We start from the raw sequence: 24676 nt of genomic DNA, 5'->3' as shown, positions 1-24676 counted from the left end.
GACGATTTTGTCTTAAATGCCAGCAGACCTCCTGGGATGGAGGAGGTGTTTAAGAAACTAAACAGGAATTTAAGACACAGGACACATTGGCAACACATAGCAGTCTTTGGAAATTCCACTCCCCAAAATGTGCAAAGATCTATGTACACAGATGCTTATAGAAACACAATTCCTAACTGTGAAAAACCCAGAAAAAATCCTAAATGTCCAACAATTGCAAACTGAATAAATAGGTATCCAGCCATGAGATGGAACACTAATGCAACTGCAGTGAAAAAAAAAAAAAAAACATGCTCTAGATAGGATTCGTTTTACATAGTGTTCCTGAACGTCTGGGTTTTTTCCATTTTCCACATTTTTCCAAGTGTAGAATATGTAAATATAGGAATGATTTGGAAGATACACAAAACATTCGCAGTAATTGCTCCTAGGTTGTGGAAGTTGATTCCAGCTGAGTTTTATCTTCTCATGCCTTCTAGATGTTTTCCAATGTTTTGCTTTTGTGACTTGTTTTGCTTTTGTAACCAAAGGGGAAAAGTCACTTTTAAAAAGTGTCATAAAGCCACATTGTATGAGTCTATTTATATGGAATGTCCAGAATAGGCAAATAGAATCAAAGTGGATCAGTGTCACTCAGGGGCTGGGGAAAACTGGAATTGAGGGGAATGGCTAAAAGGCACAGGGGTTCTTTTGGATGATGGAAACGTTCTGAAATAAGACTGTGGTGACTAATGTGAATATCCAAAAAACCACCATGTTGTACATTTGAAAAGTGAAGTTCATGCTCTGTGAGTTACATCCCAATAATACCGTTGGCTAAATGCAAACCGACATCTGCAACTCTGGATCAATCACACAAGAAATGCAGAAGAAAGAGTGGAGGGGACTCCCATTTCCCATTTTCATACTCCCCAACTCCTATGCTCCATCTCTCAAACAAAACAAAACAAAAAAGGCTGCGTGGAGCTCAGAACCATGACAATCAGGATGTCAGCATGCCCAGATCTAAACAAAGCGCAGCCTGCCACCTGCTGACTGCTCCTCAGTCTCACAAGTAAACTAAGAGTATCCTGAACCACAGACTGGCATCCTGGCCCTTTGTCCCTTTAGCACAAGCCTAGTGACAGCAGTACTCAGAAGACACTTTCCCAAGGCCCTAGCTGATGTCAGGGGAGGAGAAAAAAACTCGACATTGTTCATCAGAAAAAATAAATAAATGGATTCCAGTAATAAGTCAATAATTCAGGATGAGATTATTTAATAAGCAATTTATTTCACTTGTTTTAAAAAAAAAAAACTTTAAATAGACCTTTTTAAAAGGTCTACAGCCTTTTTAAAGCCCACACTGCTAATCAGGACATGTGCACTCACTAACGGGGATTATGTAATCTTTCCCTGTATTCCATCCCAGAAATAAGTGGAGCCTTAGAAAGTTTCAGCAGACCTGGTTTAACAGATGACAGAATGGGAGTCGGAGAGGCTAACTACTTTGCAGTTATCATCACACATTCAGGAATAGAGCGGAGGCCCAGGCCCAGGTCTTCTTAGATAAAACCTACCTTTCTTCCCATGACCTCGAGGTCTGGCAAAAGGGTCCACAATCCCCATCCAGTTCCCGTCCGCAGGCATGGACAAAGGCCGGGGCTTGCCTTCAAAGGGACAAGAAGGAAAGTGACCAGGTTGGAGAGGTTGGGGACTTCAGCATCTTTCCCTTCATTTCCAACTTAGATCCCCACATGAGCACAGCCCCTTCAGCAGAAGCAATCACAGATTTTAAAATAAGGGAAGTATTTTAAAGCACTGTGTTTCCATAGCAAGCAACTGGGACACAGGCATGCCAAACCTGAGCCTCTGAGTCCACAACTCACAAGTTAAAACCAGGCAGCGAGAGCTAACCCTGAAATGTGAGCCTGGCCAGCTGGGCCTCGCGGCCAGCAGAGCAATGACTCACGAGGCCGCGCTCCAGAGCTGAGTAAAGGTCTCATACTTAAAATTTCATTGAGGTTGATGTTTTCCTCGGATTACCCTTGGAGCCTGCCAAATTCACCCAAGAGTTCCAAATAAGGAAGGGGTGGGAGGAGAAGTAACAGGGATAACAGCAGAACGAGACAAACGCTCGGAAACTCACCATAAGATGGTGTCTTCTCTCTCATTTTCGTGGGCGGTGCGCTGGTTTCCACCGAGTACCCCGGCAACTGGTCAGAGTCAGCAATGGTGAACCTTCGTCTCCGGCTCTCCTGGTCCAAGAAGGAATTCGGGGACTCCGAACCCTTGGGGCCAGGCAACGGCTGTTTACACTTGCTGAATCCACCGTAGGCATCCCTGGAAGATAACGTGCAACGATGAAGAAGCTCACCTCGTCTCCTACCAAAAAATCACTGGAATCGTAGCCCCACGAGCACACGTGAGAAAACTCCTCTCTCCACTGGAGGAAAAGTGTCACTTTACTCAACCCCAATGGCCCTCCAAACACACAGCTCCTAATCAAATAAGAACAAGTACTGTGACCCTAATGAATCACAGGAAAGGCAGCTTTTGGTCACGTAGATCTAAATGGTAAAAAGATGCTTTTGCAAAGAGAGCTCTGGTGCTCCTGTGTTCTGTCCTGCAGCTGAAGTTCCTCTCCGTGTCAAGAATCAGAAGTTGAAGCGTGAGCTACCGAACCACTTTCCTTGCACCAAGAGCAGTATCTTTGTCAAGATTCAGCAAATATGACTCTTGATGTATAACGAAGTTGTTAGATTTGAAGATTAAGCCACAGAGACAAAGGATGCTTTATAGTAACCAGTGGAGACTATTTCTGAACTGAATAAAGAAACCGGAAAAAGTTGGACCACGGACTCCACCCTAATTCTATCTAAATGTCAGTTTATAATAAAACTTAATTTTGGTTTATCTCAAGTTACCAGATGGTAAATAATAATAATAATAATAAGCACTTAGCAAATTCCTTTAGGCAATCAGGAAAACACCACTGGACAAAATTCAGAGGCTGCTGCCTGCTGTGTGTCCTAGTGATGTGTGTTCGCAGGTGCATGAGTGCACATGTCTCTCCAGGTAGATGAAAGGGCCCCAGCTCCCTCTCTTCCTCATCCTTACACATCCCTTTCTTCCCTGGGACCCCTCACAGAGGCCCTTACCAGGTCCCAGGAGTATATCGTTTTGTAAACTTTTCAGAAGTAAAGTATTTCTGTATTCTTTTCTTAAAGCCCCCCTCCCCCACCAAACTGCACAGCTTCAAGCCCCATATCACCTAGACCTCCCCCTGCACCTCCCCTGCACCTCCCTCTGCACCTCCCCTGCACCTCCCCCTGCACCTCCCCTGCACCTCCCCTGCACCTCCCCCTGCACCTCCCCTGCACCTCCCCCTGCACCTCCCCCTGCACCCCCCTGCACCTCCCCCTGCACCTCCCTCTACACCTCCCCTGCACCTCCCCCTGCACCTCCCCTGTACCTCCCCTGCACCTCCCCCTGCACCTCCCCTGCACCTCCCCCTGCACCTCCCCTGCACCTCCCCCTGCACCTCCCCCTGCACCTCCCCCTGCACCTCCCCTGCACCTCCCCTGCACCTCCCCCTGCACCCCCCTGCACCTCCCCTGCACCTCCCCCTGCACCTCCCCTGCACCTCCCCCTGCACCTCCCCTGCACCTCCCCTGCACCTCCCCCTGCACCTCCCCTGCACCTCCCCCTGCACCTCCCCCTGCACCTCCCCTGCACCTCCCCCTGCACCTCCCCTGCACCTCCCCTGCACCTCCCTCTGCACCCTCCACACCGTGAGACCAGTGAGCTCCAGATTCAGCCGGCCACACTGCAGCCCAGCAACCTGCTCTCTCGAGATCCTGGAGATCCTGGAGGTTTTCACGCCCCTCTTGCTCGTCTACCCACACGGGGGCTAGCACACCATGAAAACGGGAACCGCGTACCGAGGAGAGTAGGGAACCGCAGGCGGAGGAGGAATGTAAAGGTCCAGGATGGCTGGCTTCTCCTTCTTCAGGGAGGCGTCCATGGTGCCTTCAGGGGACTGGGTCGTCGTGGGTGGGGGCGAGGTCTGCAGTGACAGCCACACAGAGCAAAAAAGGGCAGAGGTCAGTCAGCAAGGAGATTACCCTGGTCACACCTTCCCTCCCCAAGCCAAGGCCAGCCCTGAGTAAGCAGAGGCCAAGGTCATCCACAGGTTCACAGCTATTTATAGGACTCAGCTTCCGGAAGACACTCAGAATTAACGCAGGGTTTCAAAAGCCAGGTGCCAGGGTGTAAGTCGAGCTCTGAGAAAATCAGTGGAACACCCGAGCCTCAGTTTCCTCCTCTGTGAAACAGTGACACGGAGAACACTGTTGCAGAGAGCTGCAGTGAGGGCTGAGTTCATTCACGGAATTCCACAGCAGCGCTAGTACTGACGAGGAGTGTGGGCTCAGAACTCTGGGTGTGATCCTGGCTTTCCTGGATTTCTGTGTATCGCTGAGCCAGGCACTCAACCCCTGTGCCTCAACTATGAGACGGCAATAAATGGGAATAAGAACAGTATTCAACGGGGGTAGCTATGAAAAATCAAGGGATTACACATTGTTCAAAGAGCCTAGGACACTGCTTGTCACCAAGTAAGCACACAATTTCATGTGTATGAATTTAGCTGTACACGTGCTGCAGATACTCATATACTTAAGTTAATTAAATTTTTAAAGTACACATGGCTTCATTTTGTTACCAATCTTCAATTATGTTACCAATCTCAAAGGATCTATATTTTTTTAAACTTTGGGTGAGTCCCCCAATCTTATCCTTCTGCACTCTTAACAATGACAACGACAGACTTTTCTGGTTGATAAAGAACCGCAAGGAGGTCTCACAGTCAAGATGGGCAAACATCTGGCAGGGACCAGAGAGAGCTGTGCTGGACCTGCGCCAGGTACAGAAAGCTACCTTTATACCCTCTCTGCCTGGGTGGTGACAGAAGCTGTCACTGCAGGAAGACTGTGAACCAGATTCCAAGCCTGAAAGGACCAAAGAGCCGGTGTGGCCAGAGCTGGCAGTAGCCACCAGGGGAGTCACAGAGTGATGACTATTTTCAACAGAGACACCAAGACACAGAGGCCAGGCCCAGTCTTCAGCCTCCTACAGCAACCCCCTCTTGCAGACTTTGCCACCAATGAATGCATAATCTGTCTCTTCTATTTAGTATGAAATTAACCTTGCGTTTGTCAATCTTGGACCATATCTGAAGACACGGGGCCAGAATCCAGACCCTTAAAACCTCAGAAGCAAAAGTAGATTGGAATTATCTCCACAGGACAGATACTCCCTGAACTCTGCACATGGTGCTGATACACGGCTCTATCAACCCTCATCTACCAGGACTGTGGCCTCAAAGCAGAACGAAACACCTCTTCTGTGACAGGGTAACACTAATGAGTCAAAAAGAAGAGGATGGAGGGCTGGGGCTGGAGCTCAGTGGTAGAGCACTTGCCTAGCACAGGTGAGGCACTGGGGAAGAAGAAGAAGGAGAAGGAGAAGAAGAAGAAAAAAAATGAAGAGCTGCCTCCTGAGAGTGGTGAGTGCCCAGGCCTGAAGAACAGGGAAGAATGAAACACAGAGGAAGGCCCGGGGCCCAGGGCCCAGGGCCCGGGGGCGGGTGAGCTCACCAAGGATTCGTCCACCAGCATTCACCTTTTGAAGATATCCTGGACACTTCACAAGAACACTTGGTAGCTGAGCTGTTCAACAGCTCCACCATTTGATGGTGGCTCAGATGCAAAACTGAATACCTTTCTCCCTCGCCGTGGGCTCTTCCCAAACATGTCAGGAAGGGAAATCTGGATAAAATGCAAGAGTGAGACTTCCACGGGTCTTTCCAGGAGTCACCGGGGGCTGGGGAGCCTGTACTTAAACATGATTTTCCAGGATGCTCTGGACACATCCCTGTGGACCTTCCTCTGTCACCTCCAGCTCAGACTCGAGACTCCTGCCATCTCTGCCTTCCAGGTGGCTTCTTAACTTTCTGACTGTTGTCACCTCGTAGGTTTCCCATCACCCTGGACACCTGCTTTTCCCTTGTCTTGCTGGCATTACCAGAGCCCTCTCCAAGAGCCAGCACTACACTAGGACAGCGAGGCTTACGAAGGTTAGACACCAGCCAAAGGCCCAGAGCTGATGAGTGACAGAGCTGAGATGAGGGACCCAACATGAGAGCCACCCTCCTGGCCACCAGGCTGTGCTGCTCCTTGAGCCCCCGTGTGGCTGCTTCCCAAGAGGTCCCTGGCACTGTCCATCTTTCATCTGAGCTGCCCAGGACCCCTTGGCCCCACACCTGGACCTACACGAGGGACTCCTCCCTGGTCGGTGTTTCTCGTGTCTAGATATTGCAGTGTGCTGAACTGCTGTCCCCTCAAGTTCTGACCTTGAAGCCTTACCTCCCAGCACCCCAGAAAGTCACTGTATTTGCACATCATGTTAAGTTGCTGGGCACTGCAGTGCATGCCTGTAATCCTAGCAGCTCAGGGACTGAGACAGGAGGACCGCAAGCTCAAAGCCAGCCTCAGCAATAGCAAGGCGCTAAGCAACTCAGTGAGACCCTGTCTCTAAATAAAATACAAAATAGGGCTAGAGATGGGGCTCAGTGTTTTAGTGCCCCTGAGTTCAATCCTGGGTACCCTCCCCCCCAAAAAAGCCAATTAAGTTAAAATGAAGTCACTAGGGTGGGATCAATGGCTGGTGTCCTTATAAGAGATCAGGACACAGACACACACAGAGGAAAGACCACGTGAAGACAAAGGGAGAAAACGGCTACTTGCAAGCTGAAGAGCAAGGTCTCAGAAGAAACCAACTCTGCCAACACCTTATCTGGGACTTCAACCTCCCAATCTATGGTGCTTGGTTATGGCAACTGTTGCACAACAGTAGCGATAGTAATGCAAAGCAGGGACCAACCTGCACCTGTGGGTGAAGTCCACCCCCTCAGCCTCATCCTCTGTACCTGCACCACACAGTCTCCGCTGACCAGGCGTTTTATCCATCACCTCTGGCTTCAGGGAGTCTGAGCTACTCACTCCTCGCCAACCCAGAGCCCCTGAACCAACCAGGACCACCCATGTCTGCTGTGGCTGTCACCTCACCTAAAAGCTCACAGCTGTCCCTTCTCCAGAGGACAGCAGCCTCTCCTGCGCAGGGCCACCAAGGCCCATAGCTATCTGGTGACACCAGGATGCTTTGACCTACAAACTCTGCCCTTCCTTGATGGCAGCTCGTGTGGGCGAGAGTGTTGAAAGAGCAGCGCTCACCTCCGAGACACACACTCTCACCTGCCAGTGCGGGTCCCACCTACTCCCAGCTCCAAGGTGCCAGCTCATCAGGAAGAGGCGCCCTCCCCGTCACAGTCCACATGGCCTCTTCCTCAGAGCCCGCATCTCCCCTGCAGCAGCGAGCTGGCAGGGCTGGCAGCTGGGAGGCACTCCATCAGCTCTCTGCCAGGAATAAAGCACTTCTAAGACATTAAGTGTCCCATTCGGAGAATCCAACATTTAAATCTAAACAGGTTTAAATTTTTATACTGAGCCACTAAACAAAAGCAGCTGGGCATGATCAATATTCTCAGCTATGGGAAGTGATATCTTGGCTACGACCCCAAAGCACAAGCCACTAAAGTAAAACTAGACAAAAGGGATCGCATCAGACTAAGAACTTCTGCCCAGCAGAGGAAATAACCAACAGAATGAAGAGACAACCCATTCAACATCGTAGAACCGTAGAAAACACCGTGTTAAGTGAAATGAGCCAGGCACTGAAAAACAAAGACTCCAGGATCGCACCTCTATGTGCCATCTGAAAACCCCAAACTCAGCAGCCAAGAGTGAACAGGTAGGTGGTGACCAGGGAGAAGGGAAGGAGGGTGGGCGAGATGTTGGTTAAAAGACAAGATTTTCAGTGAGCTGGGGCAGTGGCGGGAAGAAGTCCAAGAGTTCTTATTATACCACATGGTGATGATGTCTAATAACTATGTATTGCACACTTAAAACTGCTGAGTAGATTTTAAGTGTTCTTACCACAAATCAATAAGTATGTGCAGTAATGCATCCATTAATTAGCTTGATTTGGCCATTGCACAACATATACATATTCCAATAAAGTAGTCTTAATCATGTGTCCTCTAACTCTACCCTCCACTTCATACTATTTATTTTTAAACCTCCCCACCCTCCCATGGGCTAGACTTATAGATATATTTGCAGTGTTCTCTATCATGAAGTATCCAAACTGATGGCTTGAGACTATCCACCTTCCATGTGAAGATGTACAAAAAAAGAAAAAAAGATCACAAGTAGCTACACATAAAATTATAATCTCAATTTTATAAAAAGCTATAAAATGTCATTTCTTTACATTCTTGGCTTAGGAAGTAAACGCTCAGGATCAATCACATTATTAGGACATCTCAGCAGTGAGCTCCTTGAACCAGGTATAGACACAAGGGCCTATATTGTTTGAAGGGAATTTAAATAACAAAACTCAAAGTCAGTTTGTTTTTTTATCATCATCAAAGACTGTCAGTTCTGATTGACACCTAAACAATGCTATCGAGCTGTTGCGGGGCTCCATGGACAGGTCACATCCACAGCACCCACCACGCCTTTGTAGGGAGCCACTAAAGACTCAACCCCATGTGGGCTCTCCAAGCTCAGGGTTCCTTTGTGCAGAGTTGTATACGTTTATAAGATGAGAAGATCTAAGATGAACTTTCTGCCATGATGGAAATGTCAATATCTGCGCTATCTAATATGAAGCATGAGCCACATGTGAGCATATTCAATATCTGAAATGAGGCTAGGAAGATGGGAGGAACTGAACTTTTCCTTTAATTAATTTATTTAAATAGTTATCAAAGGCTAGTGGCTAGAGTAGATCTAGAATTTTTACTTTCATATAAGCAGGATTATCTAAGCATGCACAAACCAACTCCTAAAACCAGTTGCCTTCAAAGGTAATCTCTTTTTTTTTTTTTTGACGTTCAGCCTTGTTCATACACAGATACTGGGTGAAGGCTTTAGGACAACAGCTACCTGCACGAGAGGTGGCTTCCAGCGCAGGTTCTTCAAGGGGGCAGGTGTGAAGTTAAAACAACCCGTGGGCCTCTTCTTGAGCAGTAACACCACTCCAGTGGGATTCTCTCTCAATTTCTTCACCAGGTTTTTTAGCTGCCATCCCACCTTCAAACCAAGGCAATGAGGAGAAAAGACGGACTCATGAATAATGAAAAATCAAGCCTATGAATTGATGGCAAGGAAATCAAAATGAGAGCAAATAGGTACACTGCTCATCTTAGCACTGCTTAAAACAGTGGAAAGCTGGATAGAATCAGAAAAGCTTTAAAAAAATTAAACAAAAAAGACTTTTGATTTTTTTAAAAGTTCTAAAAGGGAAAATCAGGTCTCAAATAAACAAACTCACCACAGTTTGCCGGTTAACCTGAATGACTTCATCACCAGCGTGAATCTTCTGAGATCTGTCTGCAGGAGACTATACAGAAACAAAGGAACCGGTCTGAATTTTTTACACCTTCTATTTCTATTTCTGTTTCTATTTCTTCTCTCTCACTTTCTTTCATTCTTATATAGACAACAAGCAACAGAAATAAAATTTTCTCAGGAAAAAGAATGCTTTTTAGCCTCAAGATGCCGCAGTCCATGGAACCCGACATATAAACACCATATCATCTATTTTATTAGTGTTGGTTGTCACTGATAATCTCTCCATCAGAACAGCTGGTTCATCCAACCTACAGGGAGAGTCTGGACACACTGTCAAAATGATTAGCTGCTAGAAGCCATTTCATCTAAAACACACCTTGTACGTATGCCTATTAGTCTTGTAAAAGAAAACCACTGCTTAACCTGTAGGGATCATCTTTGTAACTCTGCCATCCCTTTTCCTTCCTGAATATAAATCTTGTTTTCCCTCAATCCTGTTTTATATATTACCATGATTCTACTAAAATAGAAATTTGGTAGCAAACAGAAAATTTATTTCCTTAAAGACAATGAATTTTATTTTTTTCATTTTCAGGTTAAATTCAAAATGAGTGAATCTTCAGTGTCAAGAAAAAGTTCAGACTTTGTTTCTCCCAAATAATGCACTGCTATTAATTTGCAACAACAGAGATACATATGAAAAGAACATAGTCCATTTGTCCAATATTTTGCCCATGGCACTCTGGTTCATGTAAGTAACCGAGAAGTCTTTAAGATACCAAGAGAAGAAAAAAGGTGAAGCCTCTGATTTTCAGATTCTAAGTCAACATTATCTAGGCTTGAATGTTTAATTCTGCATCTTATGTAACTAGCTGAATCTTCAAACAATTTACAGCTACGCTTAAACTAAATAGCACCTTTGAACACGGGAGGGGGCAGCAATGAAACCCTAACACACTTGCTGAATTCTTCCCACTCAACTGCCGTGATAGGCTCAACAGGAAATTAGCGAGCAGAATTCAGCTACACAAACACTTCTGCTTCTGATTTAGCTGTGCTCAACACAAGACACAAGTAACAGTGCCAGTTTTATATCTGAAAACATTTAACCTGCCTCCACTACAACCAGGAAGCCTCACCTGTGACCTGCAACGTGGGTACCACAGGGCCAAGCCTAACTTGAGTCTCTTTCTCTTGAGCGCTTTCTTTAAAACATGAATTTATCTACATTCCTTTTCACACCCACGTGTCAGATGTTTAGCCCATCATTGCATCCTGCACAAAGGTTTCATGTAAGGTAAGCTTCGTTTTATAAAAGAAAGCCCCGAGGCCAGAATGCCTCAGTTTAGAGCCGTACAATCTCAAAGCACATGCACAAATGTCCTGAACTGACTTCCCTTCCTAAGGATCCTCCTGCAGCTGTTTCTCAAATATCTGACCAAGCAATTAAGAGCTGTGTTTGGCAGAACACTGGTAAAGAGAGAGCTTGATACCAAAATTTTCCCTAGGGCAGGAGCTCTTGCCTGTCTTCACCATGACTCCAACTACTGAAAACTGAGGCTTGCTCTGGTTTCCTGCAGATGGGTGATGACCTGAAGAATAATGCCCTCATTCTCCAGAGACCAACCTAATGGGTCAAGACTCTCATCAAGATCTTGAATAATATCATAATATCAAAAAAGAAGTCCGATAGACGATCATCCCAGTGAAATGATCCTGACTTCTCGGGTAACTCTCCAAAACACTGGACTGGCAGTCTGAGAATGGCCTACTGGATTGTATCCAGCCTGGAGGTCAAGATGGAGAAACATGGAGACAACACAGTTGGAAAGCAATGGTCCAGTTCTGCCCACCACCACTCACCCTTCTAAGCTTCCATGAAAACATTGTGACTTGAAATCATTGGGACCTTAAGTGACAGCCAGAAAACTAACCTGGAGCTGACATTTTCTCCTGCCATTCAAGGATACAATACACACCAGTAAGTGTAAAGTATCCATTGAGAAGCAGGCTCTTACCTACTTCCCACCCTCACCTGTAAGACTTAGCCCAGTGTCCAGCACATCCTAGGTATTCAAAAAACACAAGCTGAATAACTGAAGAATGAGTAAGATTTTTAAATGGATCACCCAATGGGATAAGACAAGTTTTCTTTCTTAGATATTTAACAAGATAGTAACCACTTCTCTCATGGCACCACCAGAATAGATGACATCCAGATCTGTCACCCAGAAGTATGATTCTGGTTGGAATTCAGGGGTATATATATCATTAATGACATTGGACATTTATTTGATTCAAAAACAGTTTGTTTAAACTTTTATTAACTCTCTTCTTTAAGCAAAAGGGACAGGGTAGAAGGAAGGAATCTATGCCTGCTGGTAATGATGGGGAAATATTCTACGTGAAGTTGCTTCAAGAAGGCCAGGTAGAGTCTGGAACCCCCCAGGTCTGGTTAAGTCAAACCATATAATAACCAAATCACATGACTGCAAACCTTCAGCTCTTGGAAAACACCAATGCTCACCTTCTAAATCCATCGGACTCCAGAACAATGTACTGACTGATACGTGGATATCACTTCCTGTTATGGTTGAACGGCAATATACCAACTCTCCAACAAGGATGAGGGTGAATTATGGAAAGCCTTGAGCACCTTTTCTTTAGCATCCTCCCCCCGCCTAAAAACAGAGCTTCCTGTGCTGATATTACCTATCAGGTAAGATGATATAAAAACGTTTCCCTTCTGATTCTCAGTGTTTCCTCAACAGGGGATAATTAAAGACACAACTGTCTTCCATTTCATTGTGGATCAGAACTGTGCAATCCACTTGGGATTCATCAACTACCTTAAGCAATGTAATTTTCTTACTACAAAAATCAAGTGTTTATCACAAACACTCAGAAAAGATCATGCTATTTTCTTTTATCAAAAGACAAAACAGCCAAAGCACAAAATTGGACATGCATTTCCAAAGAGATTAGAAAAATAGCTGCTCTTTGAAATGATCTCCTCTTGTCTTGGTTGATGAAACAGATTAATTCCCATTTCTTTGACACATACCAGAGAAGCTACTCACATGTGTTTAGCTTTATGTCAGTGTCATTCAAAAGCCAGCCACACCACAAGTTGCAAGAATAGCTACTTTTTATAAACTGAAAAGTGAAGAGAAAAAAAAAGACAACCCTACATATAGCTGCATTTCCAGAAGGAAGTGAGTCGTGTATAAAGTCTCTCTCACAGTTGAAACAGACCTGCTTTTTCCATTCACAGGACTGGGAGCGGGGGACGACTAAATTTCAGAATCATGACAAATATTATGAAATACAACGCTGTAAAAAGAATTTGTGTTGTGCAAAAAAAAAAAAAAAAACCTAAAATAGCTGCTTTGGAGACATAAAAATTCCATTTAACTCCCCAAAATTACATTTTACACATATGGCCATCAAACCCAGTTCTTTATAAGAGTGATTCATAACAACAAAGAGATCATTGTTCTTGTATTCATGGCTTAGCACTGGCACGGTGCAAAAAGAAAGGTACCACAAGACTGGGGGTAAAAACTGGGCATGATGTGTGAACAAGAGCAATAAAGGACAATTTAAATAATAAAGTGACAGCAGCTGGTGATAAGAGTACAGCCCTCTATCAACAGACATAAACAAAACAGTCACCCACGCCAGCTCCCACTGCAGATAGCAGCATGCAAACATTTAAATGAGAAGTACAGAGCTCTGTGTGGAATTTGTTTGAACACACAATGGCTTTTAACTTTAAGAGATGCACTTACATTTTCTGTAGTTCCAGTAATCACGTGCAATCCATCATAGGTTGACTTGATGTACATGCCCTAGAGTTTCACAAATACATTATTAACCCGTTACTCCAATATTTAGAGAGAAGAGCAGAGAGAGGGACATAAACTTACAAATCAGGTACAGTCGCCACAGAACAATACTCATTTTTAAGTCTTCTGAAGCACCATGAAACAAAATCCAAAGGGCAGTGAAGGAGAACTAAACAAATCAAAAGTGAAAGAGATCAGACCCGTGAGATCTCTCTGATATGACAATCTGTGTACCTGGCACACAGAATATTGTCCCGACTCTTTATGATGTAGGAATTTTCTCAGACCTGCTCAAACAGGGAGGCATTTCAAACAAGGACTGTTCTTTCCTGACTACTTCTTTGTCCAGGGACACAATACATCCAGTTCAATTGGTACCAAGGGTAACAGCAGTGTGACTTATTCAAACCCACAGTAACTTCGACTGGGGCTTACGAATGAAGATTGTTAAATAATACAACACAGATAGCACATTAGTAGTAGGCATGGCTCTGTCTGAAGGGAAGCTGAAGTCTGACTAGGCTATGCTCCTTCCTAGGAGCCTGGAGGCAAAATCAGAAGGAAATGGCGTGTCAATAGGACGTACCATGCATAAAATATTTTTTATTAAAACTATTATAAGATGGGGGAAGGGAAAACAGGAAACAGGGCAAAAAGCATTTGCTCACCGGCGTGTCTACACTGTACTAATGCAGAAATGATTTTGGCCCTGAACTTGCTCTGCTCAGCCACCTACTGGAAAGAGAACCTCATCAAACACTAAGGCCCTCGGGTATTCCCCCCTCCTCTGGTTTCTTTACAGAGTCCATGAGCTCTCCCCTTACCCAACAGCACTTCCCTTCCCAGGACCCTGCCTGTGTAACATTATGATCTGAAATGGCCACTCCATCTCTGCAGGGCATGTTTCTGTTTCAGTATTACCTATGAACTTATCTCCAGGAATTCCTCCCTATTTAAACTTAATATGCCATGATCCATCATTGACTTTGAAGCCAAGTCTCAGTACGTGTATTTTGACCCACTAAGAATTTCAGCTTGTAGATATGAGTTCTGTTTTCCCCTCTAAGAGCAGGGACTGCCTACACCCCCACGGCTCCTCCTCTTCCTCCTCTTCCGCTCATCTTCACCAGCACCACCACCAAGACCAGCAGTGGCAGCTGCAGCCCTCCATGAAGGCACACGCTCTGCACCCTCAGCACCGGGCACTTGGCATGTGTCACCTAATGGCACATTTCAACAGCCTAAGAGGAAACTGACCTGTGAGTGCTCTCTGACTCAAGGCCTCTAAGCTCATCAATGGGCCTCAGTTGCTCCCCTCAAAGTTCAGCGTATTAATCCTACGGGATGAGTGTTCCAGACTAGGAAATCTGCAATATGCATTCTCAGGGCCTGTTATTACACAGCTCATGCATGTCTTATGAAACATTTCTGAAGGTTTTTTCAGGATTCATTTCCTCCAACCAGCCTGTTCTCACATTCATCTTAAGTGCTAATAGACACTTTCAGAACAGATGTTGTTTTTGTACCCAGAGACCATCTCTCCTTTGCATAAATGTTTTATATTTCCTTGCATTGCTAAGTCCTAAAAATAAAACCATTAAGTTAGGAGTGTAAAGTTTTAAAATTCTATTTCTTTTTATACTTTGAAGATAAACAAAAGTCAACGAAATTTAATGTATCAAATTCCTAACTGTATAACTGTAATGTAATTCTACTATTCAGAATGATAATGAAAACAATAAGAGACAAAAAAATAAAAACAACAACAACAAAAAAAAAAAAAACTATGGTAAAAGTTGGTGTGCATTACTTGAAAATAAACAAGTCCTTACCAGGCCTTCCCCGGGTTTGATGTTTGGTAAGTGAACTTCTTCCAGGCATGCACATTGGCTCATAACAGGATCGGTGGTAGATCGGATTGTTTTGTCACAGATGCCATTTAAAACCTTGACCTAGAATTGGAGAGGCCAATAGTCAGGAGAGTTCAAAGGTTAACCATGTTAATCTCAAGCTGGTTGTTCAAGCAATGCATCCGCCTATCATCCCTAGCTCTGCTGAGCAATCATTCTGCTCAATGAACACATGGCATTTGGACTCCATATTTGCAATCTGTGGGGGTGGTGCCACTACTTCAGCTCTGTTTAAAAAGCGCGACTTTATAACCACAACACCTTTACAACCACTGGAGAGTACATGCAGGAAGAAACCCTCTTTTCTCATTTAAGGGGACGCATCTATTCCCAGTCACCTTAATGGGTTACCACAGCCCACTCATATTTTCTGAACACCAAATACTGACAAGGTTAAAAAAAAGTGTTGTTGTTGTTGTTGTTGTTTTAGCCTGACCTGAAACAATTTTTAAAAAATAGACTTTACTTTTTAAAGTAGCTTTAGGTTTACAGAAAAACTGAACCAGTACTCTGAGCTTCTATCTGTTCCCCTTTTCTCCAGCTTCCCCTATTATTAATATCTTGCGCTGGTGTGGAACATTTGCTATAACTGAACCAATATTGAAACATTATTATAAAGTGCACATTGAATGTTAGCATTCTTCATGTTACACAATCTATGGGTTTTGATTGTGCTGTGTATCCATCACTACTCAGTACCTGCAGAATAATTTCATTGCTCTAAATATCCCTTGTGGTTGATCGAATTATTCATTCCCTCTTCCTCACCAAGAACTCCAGGCAACCATTGATCTTTTTAATGTCATCAGTTTTGCTTTTCCCAGTTTGTCAAACAATTGGAATTATATAGTACACAGCCGTTTCAGATTAGCTTATTTCAATTAACAACATGCCCTGAAATTTCTCCATATTTTTTCATGACTTGACAGTTTGTTTCTTGTTGTTGATGAATAATATTCTATTTTATGGATGTATCATATCTGTTTATCTGTTTACCTATAAAGGGACATCTTGGTTGTTTTCACTTTTTGGCACTTACAAATGAAACTGCTATAAATATTGTGTGCAAAATAATACAGAATTTTGTGCACTCAAGTTTTGATTCCTTTGGGTAAATAACTATGAGCACAACTGGTGGATTATGTGGTTACAATACGTTTAGTGTTGGTTAAGAGACTTCCAAGTTGTCCTCCAAACTGGCTGTACCATTTTGCAGTTCATCAGCAGTAAGGGAGAACGCCTGTTGCCCCGCATGCTCACCAGCATTCGATGTTATCAGTGTTTTGAATTCTGGCTACTCTACCAGGTGTGTAGTGGTATCTCATTGTTTAAGTTCCAATTCCCTAATTTAAAATGATGTTGAACACTTCTCATGAGCTTATTTGCCATTTGATAAGGTGTTATTCTGGTCTTTTGTTCACTTTTTAATTGGGTTGTTTTCTTGTGATTGAGTTTAAAATCTTCTTTGCATATTTTAGATAGAAGTCCTTTATCTGATACGTGTTTTGAAAATATTTCTCCCAGTCTGTGCTTTCTGTGGTTTGTCATTTCATTTCTCTTAATAGTGTATTTCACAGAGAAGAGTTTTTAATTTTAATGGAGTCTACATCATCCATTTTTCTTTCGTGGACTGTGCTCGATTTTCTGTCTAGAAACTCAGCACCAAACTGAATGTCACCAAGATTTTCTCCTATGACATCTCCTAGAAGTCTTGTAGGTTTGTGTTTTGCATTAGGTCTGCAGTCTCTATAGCGATCACTGGCTTTTTCTGAATGCCAAACACTGACAGGGAAAAACTCTGAAGTTTTACCCAGGGAGCATGGCCACTGGGATCTGCCTGGGCAGAAGTCACAGTGGTTACATGCAGTAGTCCCTCCAATCAGCTTCATCTAACCTTTCAAAGCTAAATAACCAGTGGAATCAGGAAATTCCAAAGAGAGGCTTTTCTTTCCAAGGGGGAGAATCCAAGGAGTGACACTTTTTTACATTCCTCCAATTTATTTGGCCTCCCTATTTATGGAAAATATATTTATAGCAGTTTAATTGCTAAATTCCTCAACATCAGTAGGAGGAAGGCCTTATCAAAAGAACACAGGCTGGCTTATGTCAAAAGGAGGAAGTGATGAGGAATAGTTTCAAAATTCTCTTTAAACAGTCATGGTACACCCCCAGCTCCCATGATCAAGTTTTTGCCAAGAATTTTTTTTTTAATCAAAACGATCCTCATGTGAAATCTGCACCTCAGTTTAACCATTACTACCAGTCTAAGCTAGCATTGTATGTATAAGCTGTACCCCGATGAACTGTTCAGAAGAAAGAAATATAAAATAAAACAAAAACAGAAACTCTCCCCCTCAATACAGTTAATCCAAGCACAGAGATTCTGACAATCATTGTTCTTGCTAAGTAACTTTACTCTTCCCCTAAATTCGTAGAGGAATAGATTCATAACCCCAAAGCCAATATGTCCAAGTATATCGTGAGGTAAGTAGCCCCAGCACCTTTATTTGAATCGATGTGGTTCCCAGTGCCTTCAGAAAAGGAACTTTAAAAAGAACTTTTAGAAAGTATACTTACTACAGTTAAAACTCTATCCTCCATTTCTGCCACAAGGCAATCCTAAAGAAAGGGAAGAAGAAAATGAAAACTAAACATAAGAATAGAAAACTTCCAAATAACTACAGTTCAGCTCTTTGGATTTTTCCTGGGGCCCAGGAGGACCTGACACACCCCCTGAGCAGCACTCCCTCACCTCGACAGGACAGAGGGGCACAGCAAGAACGGAGCTGACGCCGCTCTTCCCTGGGACCCCATTCTTCCCTGTCCACAAGAGCTTACAATCTAAGCTCCATCTGACCAAGTTCTTCACTTGAAAACCTACAAAACCCCCCAGCTGAACTCCACCTGCTCTCCAGCCTGTCAGAGAACAGCGAGTCGGAAGTCAAAGACCAAGAAACTTGACGGTGGCTCCCAAAGTCACCCCCAGGCTCGTGAACAAGGGGGCCAACAAGCCAGCAGTCTTCAGCTCTGAGCCTGCCTGTAGGAATAGTTTTCAAACGAGGGCTTGAGTAAACTCAGCCACAAAAGTTTATTTTAAGCACCACTGAGATTCAATCAGATATTTCAGTCCTTGGTAGATGAAAAAAGGTTTAACAAAACATTCATTAACACACCGCCAAAAAAGTGGTGTTGAGGTATGCTACTGATGACATTCAATGAAGGGCGGGAATGCAAAGCATTATTTACCCAGCTTGAGAACAAAAGGCTCTGGATGCTGTACCAACAGGGCCAGCTGATCATGGGAATCGCCATTGTCCTGTGCAGAAGCCACTAAAGAAAAACTGCCAATGCGAAACTTTCAACTTGTACAGTTAACCTTCTAGAACTGTCCACAGCAGAGGATTTCAACCTCCTCCACGGGGTGCATGTGGAAGGAAAGCAAGATGAACTGCCAGCACCATTAAGCACAATCCCAAATGGGGACAACCGTAAGGACAATGCTAATATTTTAGGTACTTGAAGAGTTCCAACTCTGTTGGAATCATCAGGCAACGATTTCTACTTAAATCAATATGTCATTTTTAGATCTTTTCTTTTTTCACTATCATTGGTGGAGGGGATGGCTACCAATTTCCACCCTGTGATTTAATAATCAGACTTTTGTTGTCTCCTTAAAATGTTTTAGAATGCTCTCTATCTGAGAAAAGGGTAGGAAACTAAAATAACTACTCTCCTGAACCCCAAATTTACAAAGACTCCAGAAAAGAGCAACCCAGGAGGAAACAATCCAAAAAAAAAAAAAAGAAAGAAATTTTAGAACTGCATATGTTTTTAATCTAAAATGCATGTGTGAATCTGATGTGAATCCCAGCTACAGGAGCAAGTTATGTAAAATATAATAACTACAGATCAAAGATGTCTGCTTTTCTGCTCTTAGTTGATGGAACTAGACGATTCACTACCATTGCAGTGTACCCTGTTATTACTGTCTAAGTGGCAGAGTTATTTAATAAATACCAGATTTAGAAGAACAGTACAGTCATGGAGCTTTGGTAGAAATATAACTAACAATCTGTATTTCTGATCCTTCATTCCAAATTGCAAAACGACACAAGCCTTGTCATCCTTGGGAGACCGTCAACCTGAGAAGGAGAGCTCCTCTCCGTGCACCAGAACCGAGAGTCAACGTGGTGATGTGACCACATGGCTCTAAGCCACCAAGAACACAGGCTCCTTGTGTGAGCCCACAGGGGTGAGTTTGCCTCTCACACTACTCAAGTCAGATGGGAAAGGGCTCAGCGTCACTTCCTCCAGGGTGAGGTGGCTTCCCACTCCCATTTCTGCTGGGAAGAAACAGCTGCAGACCTGACTTCCGGCTGCTTGGCACGGGGGTTATGGAATGGAGAAAGAGGGACTGAAGAGTCACCCTGGTGAGTCAGACAGTGGGCAGAGCTCCTCCCTGGCAGTCCCTGGTCACCTGGATGACAGACTCACCTGGGCCTGGCAGCTCCTGCCTGCGCTGCTCACCACACCCTATCAGGAACAGCGCAGCCTTGGGCAACCTCCCTGTGCCTCTGTTTCCCTTCTCTGTGACCCAGGATGACAACAGAGCTGTGGACACCCGACACACAAGGCATGCTCAACCGTGGACCACTCCTCTTTCACTTCCACAGCCATTGTTCACTCCGTTCCCCATTTCCTGAGCCCAAATCTTCTTCATTTCCCTATTTCCTTCCAGACTGGCTGGCACTGACACCTGCCCTTGCCACTCATCTTGCTCACCATCACCATTCGGTTTTCACACGTGGAGGACAGGCTGGGGATAGGAACCACATCTCTTCCCACATGGTTTCCACTGCCTCGAGACTGGCTGGGAAGTGACCCCTGGACTTGTGGCAGGACCACAGCTGAGACAGCCTTTAAGGAAACGTGCAGGGGAAGAAAAGCAGGGGCTCATCCTCCCAATCAGCAGATGATAAATTATTGGAAGGAAGGAGGCAGAGAATGTGGCAAGAAAGAGGAGGGAGAGAAGGAAGTTATGCAGGAGGAGAAAAAGGACAAGCAAATGTCCTTTTTCTTCACAAAAGGAGGCAAGAAGGAAAACCTGTTCTTCAACACTAGAAAGAGAAGCACCCTTCATCCTCCATTCCCTGGGGAAAACAAACACATGGAAAGGATGGGTTTCCTCCCTGAGTCCACAGATCTCTGTCAAGATGCAGTGAGAGTGGGCAGTTCCCTGGAGCCGCTGATCGTGTGGCCGCCATGATGCCACACATTGGGAATGACATCCAACTCACTTATCAAGGTAACTGTCCCAGATTCCTCTGTGCATGTGTGTGTGTGTACGCGCGCGTATGTGTGTGTGAGCGCGTGTGCATGCATGCGTGTATGTGTGTGTGCACTGAGATTTCCATGGGGAGATCTTTCTAAATCAGCAGCTCACAAGGGCCAACACCTCCACAAACACCAGAAAGGGCGCCCCCTGAGGCGAAGCAGTCAGTCCTCCCTGCAGGTGACACGGGACGTACCTGGTCCAAGGACTCAGCTCCTCAGGGAGTCGCACCACACACAAGCATCCCAGGTCACATTCTACCCTCGGTCCTGTGTTTCCTGCTCAGCTCTTCATAGCATCATGGCACTATGTCTCCCCCACCCCAATATAATATATATATTATTACATATGCCTCTCTGTATATATGTATATGATTTTCCTCATTTAGCACTTAATTTTGTCTTTCCTCTTCAGGTGTTTATTCCCTCTGGCACCCCAGTGCCTAGACCAGGGGCAGACACAGAGTGGGTACTAAATAAATATTGACTGAAGGAACTGTCCCACTACCTGCAAAGCAACATCGACCCTCTCAGACAAAGCAGACTCATGCTGTGAAGACAAACGCGACCACCTCTGCCACCTACTTCAGCACTTCCACACCTGTCCCCACGCTGGCAGGGCCAGCCTGAGTCAGCTACCTGGGGTAGGGCCCTTCACCGGTGACCCGTGCGCAAAACTGACCCATTTGCTAATCACAATGTTCAGCTCTTCCACTTTCATTTAGTTGATTACAAGAAAACTCAAGTTAAAAATCAAAGTAGGAGGCAGAATATTAGGAGGAGAAGAAAACAGGAAGGAAAGAGACCACTCCAGGGAGGTAGGATAGGAAAACACCTTCTACAACCCATGCCAGGCCTCGGCTGCTGCTGTAACTAATATACCACACCCGCAGCCAGACTCCTTCGTCAAAAATACTTTATGCTTCTTTAAAACACATAAACACAGTGCCACTTAGTAGCTCCAAGCATCTTTCTCATCCTGGCCTCGAAAGTGCCTACACAAAGTTCAATGGCTGCTCAGGATGGGATCTCAAACACCTGCCACAGGCAGAGCCAAATTTCACTCTTCTTGTTTCAGAAATGTACAAAGCATGTGTCTTTTCAAGATTGCATCTCTGTGGTGGCATGGTCAGAACTGAGGGGAGGATTTTCTTTAGTTTTTGCCAAGTAAGTAGTGGAAACAAATACTGAATCACAGAATTTTAGAACCAAGCAAGATATGGGGTAGGGGAAACACTTCCTTATATTTTATAGCCTCGATTCAATTAAAAAATAATTAATAAGTATCTACTATATGCCAAGTATATAATAGGAGGTGGCTAGCTCAAGTGCTCATTTTCAAATAATTTTTTTTAAAAGTTAAGATCATATAAGCTAGATAAGTTTCAGACTGACTGATACAAAACTTCTTGGGCCCTTACTAGGTCAGGACGATGAGCCAAGAGTGAAATTGACATGTGTCCCTTCCAAACCAGAACATGTGAACCTCCAGGTTCTCTATCTCTCTGCCATGAGGACCAGCTGCATGAGATACTGGTTGTCTTGTCAGTCTATGTGTTGAAGAGAGGAAAGTCTCAGCAGATCTCTGTGCTGACCCATTTGGAAGCAAGTAATCAAGGAATAAACTGCTAAAGTTTAAGGGCTGTTTGTTACTGCCTCATAACCTAGTCTATCCTGACTGGTCAATCCAACAACCAGAAGTCAGAATGAAAGGTTAGAATCAGCAGATACAGCAAAGTGCTCAGAACAAAGATTGCGGTGAAGAATTTAATTGAAACTCCAGAATTTAATTGAAAAAAAAAAAAAAGTAAGAGCTCTAACATTCGAGTAGAAGAATAAGTCTATTATGGGTTCAACCATTTTAAAATAAAAGAAGGTCATCTCAGATCCAAAGGTCACTGATTATTTTTTCACAGAAACTGTCTGCACGATGCATTTCATTTTAAGTTTTTTGTCTCTCCCAGATTCTGATGGGGGGAAAAAAAATGTTTGGGGGAAGGGATGTAGGCATACATCATCCATCACACATCTCTTCTGAAAAAGAAGAGAAAGGGAGAAGACATTTTTGGAAAGTGACAATGGTGTACTACCCACCTTCTGCACGGTCGTGGTCAGGTCCAAGCAAAGCTGAATGATTTTGTTCTTTGTGACTGAGAAATCAGTGATCCCTGTAAACGGAGCCCTAGAAAGTAACAAAAATTCTGCTTAGAGCAAAATGGGGCTGAGAGGAACCCACAGGCATTCTGCATGTTGTGCTGGCAAGCACAGCCACACAAGACATCTTTCCCATTGCTGTTTCCTCAAGGAACACGTGCAAGAGGAAACTGGACGGGAGAGAGAGAAAGGCTGGATAAAGACACATCAAAAAGTGAGCCACGAAAGTTAACATCACATCACAAGTGAACTAACAGCCTTCATACCAACCAAACACTCAATCATTAATGTTTAACCCGGTAAAACATAACCTTGAGCCGAAGTCGCCCTCTCTTCTAGGCTGAGGTTAATTTGTTCCTGTTTTTAACCTTCTAAGCAACTTCCACAGGAACCCGAAGATCTACGCTGATCTAAGATTCCCGCATTGCAGGGAAAGGACTTGAGAGGGACGATGGTCCAGTTTCCTCAGACCCAGTACAGCCTCCTGTGCCCCTGAGACCCTCCGCAACTCACCGGTCCAGCCAGGCTAGCAGGGCCTTGGCAGCTCCTATGAGCTCCACCACAGACGTCAGGAACTCGTTGTGGGGCTTATGCGACGTGCTCCCGTCATAAGCTGGACTTTTCCGCCGGCTACTTATGTAATTCTGTAAATTGTGGGAAGATGCCCGCAGCTTCAGAACCAAGTTCTTCATATTATCAGTTTCAAGGCCATAATTCTATGGGAAATAAAAATCAAAGGGAAAAAATGCAAAATGATCAGCAATGTCCAGACTCTCACAATAACTCAAGAGCCCCCTGAGCGACTAGAATGATTTTTACAGCCAGCCCAGAATCCCACACCATCTACCCACGGCCAAACTCACCCAGTCCCACCCACACTGGCATCTCTGCTCCACCCACAGCCTGCTCTGCCACAGGACTTGGTTCTTCATGTTTCGCTGATGTGGGGCTGCACAATTCTTGGCTGTGGTGGCGAAGTGCCTGGGCACTGCCAGATGTTCAGCAGCACCCCTGGCCTCTCCCTATTAGATGTCAGATGCATCCCCTCCCCAGTATGACAACAACAACAAAAAAAATGCCTCCCAACATCGCTGAATGTTCCAGAGGGACACACCACCCACTTCTGTCCCCCCCATCTGCACCACTGGGTCTGTGTGTCCTCCTTGAATGGGATGCCAGGCCTGCTCCAGGTGGGGAGCAGGGGTCTGTGCATGGCTGACTACTGTTTCCAGCCCAGCAAGCAACACTGTAGCCCTGGAGTGGATGGATCGCCATCAGTCAAGACTCACAAAACAGCCACATCAAGGGTCACTTCACCTGGAACCTATCTACTGTCTCTCTCCAGAACTTCTAACCTATGTTCTTTTTGAACAAGGTTTGACTTTTTTTGGGTAATTTAAACTTCAATTTCATGTGACAATATTGTCCTAGGCTCCCTTTCAGATAAAGAACCAAATCCTAGGAAATAGCACATAAATGGGAAATGACTTTGGAGGGGACAGTGTATATTTCTGTATTCCATTGCACATACATATCCTAAATTGATGTTTATGGTTTTAACAAAAATGGAAGGTATTTCTGGGGTTACATTATACTCTCTTGATGGCACCCCCCAACCAAGAACTTGGTACTATTTAAACACTGGGGACAACATACTGAGCACTTACTCTATGCCAGGTGCTAAGTGTTTGATTTGCATTATCTCAGGGAAACGGCCTATGACGGTGGCAATGTTATTTTCACTTGAGTGTCCCTTATACAAAATGCTGGGAACCAGAAATGCTCAGGATCTGGTTTGTTTGTTTGTTTGTGTGTTTGTTTGGGGGGGTGATGGTGGAATATTTGTATATGCATGACCTATCTTGGGATCCAAGTCCAAACATAAATTCATTCATGTTTCATATACAACTTATACGCATTGCTAAAGGTACTTCCACACACTCCATTTAATGAGCCTGCTTCTTGATTATGGCCC

At 44.5% G+C, this 24676-nt stretch overlaps 1 protein-coding gene across 2 annotated transcripts in view; it reads right to left on the bottom strand.

Annotated features, from left to right (window-relative positions):
• The window catches only part of Cnksr3 (CNKSR family member 3), an 87287-nt gene that overhangs the window by 2239 nt on the left and 60372 nt on the right, over positions 1-24676 (bottom strand). For both annotated transcript variants that reach the window (XM_026393804.2, XM_077801757.1), the window contains exons 3-12: positions 23215-23417; positions 22642-22729; positions 17794-17835; positions 15139-15258; positions 13250-13309; positions 9439-9507; positions 9051-9197; positions 3924-4048; positions 2129-2322; positions 1560-1649 (exon numbers count right to left, since the gene is read on the bottom strand). In XM_026393804.2, coding sequence (XP_026249589.1) covers positions 1560-1649; positions 2129-2322; positions 3924-4048; positions 9051-9197; positions 9439-9507; positions 13250-13309; positions 15139-15258; positions 17794-17835; positions 22642-22729; positions 23215-23417 — 1138 coding nt within the window. The remainder of the gene's footprint in view (positions 1-1559; positions 1650-2128; positions 2323-3923; positions 4049-9050; positions 9198-9438; positions 9508-13249; positions 13310-15138; positions 15259-17793; positions 17836-22641; positions 22730-23214; positions 23418-24676) is intronic.

This window comes from Urocitellus parryii, chromosome 8, assembly GCF_045843805.1.
Source record: "Urocitellus parryii isolate mUroPar1 chromosome 8, mUroPar1.hap1, whole genome shotgun sequence".
In the NCBI taxonomy this organism is placed as follows: domain Eukaryota; kingdom Metazoa; phylum Chordata; class Mammalia; order Rodentia; family Sciuridae; genus Urocitellus; species Urocitellus parryii.
This window is presented reverse-complemented; position numbering and strand designations above follow the sequence as displayed.